Source organism: Propithecus coquereli, unplaced genomic scaffold, assembly GCF_000956105.1.
Source record: "Propithecus coquereli isolate 6110/MARCELLA unplaced genomic scaffold, Pcoq_1.0 Scaffold313, whole genome shotgun sequence".
Classification (NCBI taxonomy): Eukaryota; Metazoa; Chordata; class Mammalia; order Primates; family Indriidae; genus Propithecus; species Propithecus coquereli.
Genome location: NW_012148764.1, coordinates 340436 through 350325, shown reverse-complemented (window position 1 = coordinate 350325; position 9890 = coordinate 340436). Strand labels below are relative to the sequence as shown.

The 9890-nt window shown below is 43.0% G+C and overlaps 1 protein-coding gene across 1 annotated transcript in view; it reads left to right on the top strand.

The window, feature by feature from the left end:
* Positions 1-1315: 1315 nt before the first annotated feature.
* Positions 1316-9890, top strand: part of DCBLD1 (discoidin, CUB and LCCL domain containing 1) — a 41076-nt gene continuing 32501 nt past the window's right edge. Inside the window, exon 1 of the mRNA XM_012650152.1 lies at positions 1316-1427. Coding sequence (XP_012505606.1) covers positions 1316-1427 — 112 coding nt within the window. The remainder of the gene's footprint in view (positions 1428-9890) is intronic.

Sequence of the window (9890 nt, the reverse complement as noted above, 5' to 3'; positions counted from 1 at the left end):
GGAGCCGTCGCTTCCTCTCCTCCTCCAATACCCTCCCACCAACCCCCACCCCAGTCCACCCTTCTAGGTGTAACAACCTCTGGGTGCTGCGCAATGGTGCGAAGGTTATGGCAGCACGCAGAGGAAGCGCAAGTGGACTGCGAGGGGGCCAGAAACGTCGGAGTGTCTTTAAAATATGTATATAATCTGTCCTCGTCCATTGCCACAGCCACTACCATTCAGCCTCTCAGTAATAGCCTTGTAATTCTCCATTCCCAACCTGCTCTCCCCCAAGCCCTTCACCACCCCTCAAAGGATCAGGTTGTGTCACCCCTCGTCTGAGCCTTCTGTGGCGGCTCATTGCTCTGAGGACCAAGTTAAACATCCTTTAGGGCTGTCTTCCGGCCCTACCCTGTACACCAGCTTTCATCTCTGGCCATGCACCCCCTGTTCACAGGGTTTCATCCACCCTGGTCCTTTTCCTCCTTTGGCTTCCCTGCACATCTTGTCTGTTCTGTCCCCTTAGTCTCAGTTTAGATGCCACTTGGTGACGTTTTCCTGGCAGATTCCTCGCACGCAGCCCCCTCCTCGCCATCTAATTAGATCTCTCTAGATGTGCTCCACTAGCATCCTTCATGTCATTGATTGCAATTTGCATTATATACTCGCTTAATTATTTTTGACGTCTGCCGAGTGACACACGGGTTTAGCCCTGTGCCCGACATGCGCGCTGCTGAGCTAACTTTTGAATGAATGAGTGAATGAATGAATGGAGGTCTTATTTACCATCCCATCCCCCAAATATTTCCAGTCCCCCAGTGTTGCTATCGCGGGGATGCCCATCCCCGGGGGCTGACACAACCGTGGAGGGGAGCAGTCTCTCCGCGGCACCGCTGCGCGCTCAGCCACTCCGGCGGGGGAGGACTCCCGCACCGCGCGGCGAGGGGCGGGTCTCACGGCTGACTCTCCTCTGGCTCGTAGGTTCACGAGTACTGGGACAGGTGGCGCCGAGGGGAAGGAGCGAACCAAGCAGGGAGCGCCCGACACTGAGACAGGACCGCGGGCGGCGTCTGACTCGCCTCCGGCCTCGCGGCCGGTCACTGCCGGGAAGCTCGACTTCCTCCTCTGGGGGCCGGCGTGCGGGGCGGGGCGGGGCGGGAGACGCCCCCGCCGGGCTGGGCCCAGGGTTGCCCCAGTGGGATTAGGTGCGGGGCCGCGGCAGCGCCCTGTCCCGGCGCCGCGCTCTGCGGCAGAGGAGGAAGCCGGGCCCGGGCAGCGGCGGCGCGGGGCCCGTCGAGGGGAGGCCGAGCCTGCCGAGCTGGCGCCCGGCGGGGCCATGGTGCCTGGCGCCCGCGGCTGCGGCGCGCTGGCGGGGGCTGCCGGGTCGGGCCTCCTGGCCCTGCTGCTCGCGGTGTGCGCCCCGCCCCGGCTGCGGGCGGAGGAGCTGGGTGAGTGGAGCGCGTCCGGCCGGCGGCGGGACTGGGCCACCGCGGGGGCTGGGCTGGGCCTGGAGGGACTGAGCGCGGGAGGAAGTCGGGCTCGCGGTCTGCACCCGCACGGTCTGGCTGCGGCCGGCGGCGGCTCGGGGTGAGGTAAGTTACTGCATTCCGGCGCGCCCCCCCAGACTCCTTCCTTCCCCGCCAAAAGAAGAGAATCAACTTGGCGCCTCCCCACTTTCTCTCTTCGCCGTCCTGCAGCCCAGCTCACTCAGTTTCCAGACTTCTTGACTCTCCGCTGGCCCTGTGAGGAGTGACCTGGCTCCAGGGTCGCCTTAGGGGACAGTCGTGTGCGGGGACAGTTCTCTCCAGCCTGGTTTTCACAAAGCCGCTCCGCGGCTGGGCGGCCCGGCCCTCCCTGCCGCCGCTGCTCCCCGCGCGGCTTGGAATCCCGGCGTGTGCGTTTGTAGGCTGGTGCGGAATGGTCGGGGAATGTTTTCCCGAGGTTGGCCCCGGGCGCAGACTAGCAGACAGTGCCGCCGCCTCCTCACTAGTGTCCTGCTTGCGCCCGGAGCTGGAATCATGTGGCTTCTTGTGTATTTGAGCGAGTCAACCCCTGACCAGGCTGCTTTTTCTCTGAACCTGGCCAAAGCTGTCACCCATCTGTCCAAATGAAGTTTCAGAGTTTGTATGTCATCCAGGCTGTTAAGTGGGCACTTTATAGAGCAGTTCTCTGGGAACAAGTGTAATTGCTTAGATTCCTACAGAGCTTCAAATCTGAGACTTTATGGCAGTTGACTGATGGAAGAGGATATTGTCATTTGAGTTTCCATGAAACATCCCACGTATTTAGGATGTTAGGAGAACCAATAAAGGAGCAGTATTCAATTACACTCCAAAGGTAAGCTGAGATTTGGGACGTTCATTGAAATTAATCTCCTGGGAACTCCAGTGTTGATGCCACTTGAGGAAAGAGGCATAATCAATGATTTTTAAAATATTTCTCCCATCTGTGATGTTCCCAACTAGTACTTGGTCACTCGTTTTTCAAGTTTTCATAATTTAAGCATGCACACCCATTTTGGGTCTTGAGATATGCTACTGGCTCTGTAAATTGGATGGTGGTCATAAGTAATATTAATATTTGTCTTCTCAAAGTTTAGAAGGTAAGAGGGCAGCCTTGCATAATAGTCTGTTTTTGGTGAGAAGAAAATACCATTTATTGCCTTAAGCTTCACTATTCTTTGAGTCGGTTTACTCTGGTGCTTCTTAGTTCCTCAGGCTCTCCAACCTGTCTGATCACAGTCTCTCTGGATGCTTTATACAGCTCCAGCTCCTTATTTCGAATCAGTTTCCAGTGAGTGGGACCTGGGAATATGTAGCTTTTAAAAGTTCCCCCAGATAAATCTGATTCTAATCAGCTTTGAGATGGTGGGAGCCTTTTATAATGTTAGGGTTGTGATAAAGTGCTATCACCTGTGTTATGAGACAGTTTAATATTAGACATTTATTCATTATGTTTCAGGAAACAAATGTTATAATTTGACCTAGATGTTTATAAGCCCAGTCAATAAAATTATTTATTTTTTTATGTCAGAGTCTGTTGACCCTGTGAAGCTCTACTGGATTCTTTGTAGGGCAGCTGCTTGTCTATGTGGTGTTTTTGTTCAATTACATTAAAAAAGTATCCACTCCTCCCAGTGTTCACAGCCAGCCAGGCCCCAGGCACTAGGGCTTAGTGACCAGAATTTGGAATGATTTCAGCTCCTTATGTCCTGTTCCTCTGAACCCACTTAACTAAAGAGAGATATTTACATAGATTGTTTCACATGATTTTTGATCTTAGATAATATGACATATAAGTCGATCATTAGTTTTGATTCAATTTATATAAATTCATAGGCTTGGATTTAGTCCAGCCTTATTACCTTGGTATATCATAAGTTTGGTAGAATAAAATACTCTTAATTTATGCAATGAATTTCTGCAAATTAAAAATCCCTGCATCTCTCTTCACCAAAAGATTTGCAAATGGGTGTTAATTAAAATTTCCACTTATAATTTAAGTATTAGTGAAGAATAAAAAAGAGCACTTAATCTCTGAGGAAACTTCTAAGTGTAGGTTTCAATCTTGGATACTTAAAACTTCATTTAAAACCCCCAGCCCAACTCATTACTGTAAGAAATTCTGCTCTTAACTCCTCTGTCGTTTTTACTTGGTTAGACATGGGCTCAGCTGATATCTGATGTTTTAGGTGAGTGACTTTTTAAAAAGTAAGCACAAGTTTATTCTGTCAGCTTCTGTACCGGTGTGTGCACTTGCCCTAGACTTTCGCTTATCTCACCTGGCCTGGGGTAAGACTGGGTTTGGCCAGCTCTGCAGACTGTAACTTGCTGAGGGCAGGGACTGGGACTGTAGTCTTTGTCTTCATAGCATCTGACAAAGGTGCTCACTGGTTTTTGAGTTGAACTAAACAATCTCTTTGTGTTTAAGAGATATTTTCGAATTACTTCCAAATTAGTGGAAACTAAGTAATAAAGAGCCTGCTGAAGTTCTTTATCAAGGTACATGTGCTGCTTCCTCTAATTTTGTTTAAGCCCAGCTCTCTTGGCATGCTTTTTTTCTGTATGCAAGGATGCCTTTTAAATGAAAATACAGCAGAAAGGAACATGCCAGCAGGACAATATGTGCAATATATCTTTTGGCTCTAGTAGATGTAATTTGTGTGTAACACTCAGAGACATTAAGTTATATCATATATTTCAGAAAAAAAAGAAGTTATGTCAAAGGATTCATTACACAAAGGATGTTATTAAAGCAGGATTTCAACTCTGAATGTCCCAAACTATTTTTTATCAACTTTTCATGTCATGATTTGAACTCTTTAACCTTGTGGTACTGAAACAGACTTGAAAATCATATTTAAAAAACCACAATTTGGAAATAAATAAGACACCCGAAATTTATGAGGAATTTTATTTTTAAGATACATGGGGAAGTTAAATTAATTGCAGCATTTAGCAAAGGTTTTAGTCATGTTAAGGCGGGGGTGGGGATGGGGGAGGCTTGTTCAGGGAAACATATCCTATAGAGTTTTAGACTTACTTTTACATGTGTCCTAAAGCGTTAAGTCAACTCTATACATATTAGAGCAGTTGATTGTTTTTCTTTATTAAGAAGATAATGTGTATAATCTATTTGGCATTGCACTTAGCATATGGTAAGAGCTCAATAAATGTTAGGTATCTTACTATTCATTACTGTTTATGACTATTAATTTGACAAATATTGGGGCCTGTTATTCTGCCTCCCTCACTGCCCCTCTGACCTCTTTCCCCGCCATGCTCCCTCATGCTCACTTCTCTCCAGCCATTCTGGTTTTCTTGCTATTTCTCCAAGGTGACAGGCACCCTTCCACCTCAGAACCTTTGCATGTGCTGTTCCCTCTTCCTGGAACAGTCTTGCCCCAGTTATCCACATGGCTTGCTCCTCCTCCAGTATTTGTTCAGATGCTGCCTTCTCAGGGAGAACTTTCCTGACCACCTGGAACCCTCTCTTCATTCCCAGAACTCCATGTTCCCCTTCCTGGCTTTTGGTTTTCTCTAGAGCACTTATGCTCTTCCAATAGAGTCTATAATTTACACTTATATTTAATTTGTCTGTCTTTCCCCTACTAGAATATAAGATCCCTAAAGCATTTTGTGCCTTGAACAGTGGCTAGCACGTGCTGGGTGCCCAGTAGGGGATGGGTGCTCAGTGAGGGTGGAGTGAGAAGACAGTGAACACAGCTCCTGTCCTGTTGTTAAAGACTCAATACTGTCTCTAGTTAAGAAATCAAAACCTGGACACAGTGAAGTAATGAGATTGTGTGTGTAATCCAGCTGTTGTTTGTAAGTAAAAGTCTGAAAGTATGGATTTAAAATAGAGAAACTCATTCTGATATATTAGAATTCCGGCATTTAGCATGAAAGGAAAAATATTGCCAGAATTTGAGATTTTTTTTTCATCAGACTGTGGAATAATTTTGCCTTTTTGCAACTGAGGAGTCATGTTGATGTCATCTTCCAGATGTTCATTCTCTGCTTTGTATATTAAAGAAATAGTTGTTTGTCTTGTGGGGTGGGTGAGACAATTGATGGGAAGAAAACCCATATGTTGACTTCTAACCCTATGTGGAAATAAAGTTGTGAGTCCTGCTAAATCCAGAACTGTCAAACTTGCCTTTTAGTGGGAGTTGAAGAGGAGATGTTTTTAGGGGGTTGGGGTGGGATTGGGGGATTCTCTGAGATCTATGAGAGCAGAGATGAGACTGACCCTCTCTTTTTCACCACTAGCATGTGGTACAGTGCCTGGTAGATAACAGGCTCCAGATACCTATTTCCTGAGTCAGCGCCTGAATGCTGTAGTTAAGGTTTGAAAGAATGAGGTGAGGGGTAATATTCACTAAGTCATTTTATTTTATTTTATTTTTTATTTTTTTTTTGAGACAGAGTCTTGCTTTTGTTGCCCGGGCTAGAGTGAGTGCCATGGCGTCAGCCTAGCTCACAGCAACCTCAAACTCCTGGGCTCAAGCAATCCTCCTGCCTCAGCCTCCCAAGTAGCTGGGACTACAGGTGTGAGCCACCATGCCTGGCTAATTTTTTATTTCTGTTTTTAGTTGACTTGCTAATTTTTTCTATTTTTAGTAGAGACAGGGTCTCACTTTTGCTCAGGCTGGTCTTGAACTCCTGAGCTCATGCGATCCTCCCGCCTCAGCCTCCCAGAGTGCTAGGATTATAGGCGTGAGCCACCAAGCCTGGCTTATTAATCTAGTTTTTATGAGCTATCTACTTAGGAGCTATATGCTGTGTGACAAGATACCCGATATTTGCAGGAATGCCTTGTGTCTTGTATTTTCTTATATATGGTAATATTAGGTTAGGTGGGGTTTTTTTGGTAGGAAAAGCTGCAAAGAATCTCATTGAAACTGATTGTGTGTTACCTCCATCCCCCTGTTTTTAAATAAAGCTACACTAGAGCTTATTTTTTTTAAAAAAGCAAGAATAAATTTCTCTTAGGTCGGGGCTTTCTTTCCTGACTACTTCCCCAAAGATCTTCCTTAATACTTAAAACAGAAGCAGAACAGTTGTGGAACAAACAGGATCAATAAATAACATTGTACTAATATATCATAATCCTGCAAGGAAAATGTTACACATAGAACCACTAAGGGCATGTTTTGGTTTTATATATTTTTTATATAAATACACACACATATATACCCCTACAGGAAATACATGGGTGCACACGCACTTATATACCGTTTGTCTACTATTTGTATTAAATATTAAATAAGGCCAGGCACGGTGGCTCACGCCTGTAATCCTAGCACTCTGGGAGGTTGAGGTGGAAGGATTACTTGAGCTCAGGAATTTGAGACCAACCTGAGCAAGAGCAAGACCCCATCTCTACTAAAAATAGAAAAAATTAACCAGGTGTGGTGGCGCATGCCTGTAGTCCCAGCTACTTGGGAGGCTGAGGTAGGAGGGTCACTTGAGCCTGGGAGTTTGAGGTTGCTGTGAGCTAGGCTGATGCCACGGCACTCTAGCCCAGGCGACACTCTAGCCCAGGCGACGGACAGAGACTCTGTCTCAATAAACAAACAAACAAACATTAAATAGACACAAAATTATATTTATAAAATATAAAGATATAAAGAACAGTAATAAAACTAATACCTGGGTACCCCCTCTATTACCTAGTCCTTACATGCTTTTATATTCTACTTTTTTAACTTACATTTTATTAAAAGTTTTTTATCACATTATTTGGAAAAACTCCATGTTTATATTTATTTTTAGCATTCACCGTCAAGTAAACCAAGGACTTATCTCTAAGTCATTATCACTACTGAGGAACACCCAGTGAGAAAGTGGACATTTTGTCTTGGCCAAAATTATATCAACTGTGAGTCTTGTCAAGATTTTTGTCTTTTGTATTATTCAAATAACTCTTCCTTGCTTATGAAGGCAGAAGTAATTTGCATGTTCATACTTTATTTGAGAAAAGTGCTTAAGTTTAAATGTACTAAGTATCAAAATGGTATTTCTTACTCTTCTTAGGTAAGATTCTGAATTTACATTGTAGGTGTCAGGCATGTCCGTTATTAAATTATTTGGAGTTTATCTTTACGGAAAACCACATTTGCTTTTATATTCAGCATTTTCAAACTCAAATTGTGCCCCAATTGTAGCCTTTTTACTCAATGTTCTACATATGTACATTTTACTTCAAAATAAAAGAGCAGTCTTTGTTTTTTGTCATCACAAAATGAAAATCCTTATATGGCTCTGTTTTTACATTTGAGTGTGTATAGTGGATGTGTCTAAAGGTTGTGTGCAAATGATTTTTGTGAAGCACTCTATTCCTGAAAAATGGAAAAGAAAACAAAACTTTATTTCACTATTATTTCTGACAAAGCAAAAGGATATTAAAAGTTTGAAGTCCAGTTAAATTTGAATTACCAGTGTGTAAAATTTCCTACAGGGAAAATGGGTAAACATCTCTGTGCTTGTCGCCTAATTTTTAAATGGCTGAGTGGATTTAATTCAGCCTTTTTATTGCTTCGCACAAAAGCGAGTTCATCTCAGATTGAAATGTGGTTGATTTCAACCTGAAAAACGAAAACTGTGGAGACTTAATAGCCCATGGAACCACTGGAACATGAGATCTGTGTATTGAATTGCTCCCACTTTGAGGACTTTAGAATGGAGGCTGCTTATTTTGAGAATAACATGAACCAAGATTTGCCTTTTTATTTTTTGGCCCCCAGAAAGATCCTGCTTTACCTGCTGTTGCTGCTGCTAGCTTAGAAGGGTCTAAAAATCTTTTGAGACCTCAAAATCTGTTAAGGCCAGGCAGGGTGGCTCATGTCTATAATCCTAGCACTCTGGGAGGCCCAGGCAGGAGGATCCCTTGAGTTCAAAATCTATTAATAGACTAAAAGTTTATTAAAGACTTAATTGCATTTTCCCCTAAATATTTCATTTGCAATTCTAAATGTTTTCTTGTATAACCACAATGCCATGAGAACACGTAAGAATACTAATAGTAACTCTTTAATATCATCTAATAAGTCATATTCAAATTTGCCCAGTTATCTGAAACGTGTCTTTTTACCATTGATTTGTACGAAGAAGGATCCAAACAAGGTCCACAAGTTACAGTTAGTCATACCCACATACCTTTTCCTTAAAGGAAACCAGGTTCAGTTGTCCTGTGATACAGCTCACATCCTAAATTGTACTGACTGCTTCTGAATGGTGTGTCTTTTACTTGGTGCACTCTCCCCTGTGTTGCTATATAAATCTCAAGTTTAAAGACTTGATTAGATTCAGGCTAAGTGTTTTTGGTAAAAGTACTCAAAGGTGCTATGTACTTCTAATTGTAGCACAACAGGATGCATATAGTATTATTGTTATTATTATTATAGTTCCACTTTTAGTAATGCTAAGAATGATCAGTGACTTCAGGAAGTGACAGCTTGACCCCTTCATTATAAAATTACTTTTTCCTCTTATGACTTGGAAGTTATCTGTGGAACGATAGTCTCTTACTCAGCAAAGCTACTTGCCCATCAACATTTCACTCAGTGGTTTAAACATCCAATCACTATTGCTTGTCCTGTCAGATTTTTCATGTACATAAATTTTTAAGCCCCTGTCTTCATATGTATTTTGATTTATTGTGTTTTTTGCATATAATTTAATCCCCAGAATTCTGAGAGCTTTTGAGGGAACTGAGATTGGGAGAAATCGAATAATTTACCCCAGGCACATTAACTCTGTGTCTCCAACGTGGGACATATGCCCAGGCCCTACAATGCTAAATGCCTTAAGATGGTTTCCTGCCCTTCATCTTCAAGGAAACCCATTATATGCTCATGTCTAGAGGAGAACAACTTAGAGAAAAGAAATCTTAGAGGAACACAGTTTCAGGGGATCACTTATGCAATATAGTTTTAAATTAATAGTCTTTGGTTTCTCTGACATGTGTACACATTTACCATAGAAATATTAAGGCTTTTTAAAATCCCGATTACTAGGTAACCATTTGCTTTTATAGCGTGTGACAAATTCAGCAGTATGGAATAAAGAATATGCAAAATCAGTACACTTTTCAGGACTGTGGAACGTGATATGAGTTTTATAAGATTATTTTTTTCTCTTAACTCTTGGTTTCATACCTTATTAGATGTGTGATAAGAGGCCATCTCTCTCCCCACTAAGATTTGCTATTTTCTTGTCATCCATAAACATTGATTGCTTATTACCTACATATGGTACATACATTTATGCTTGCCCAAACCTCCTCATCCTATTTCTTTGTGTATTTTCCATAGTATGCTCAAGTAATTCCTAAATTGATACTCTTGTCAGAGGTCAGAAATGTTACTTTGGCTTAAATGTAGATCTTAGAACTTCTTGTTGCCTGTC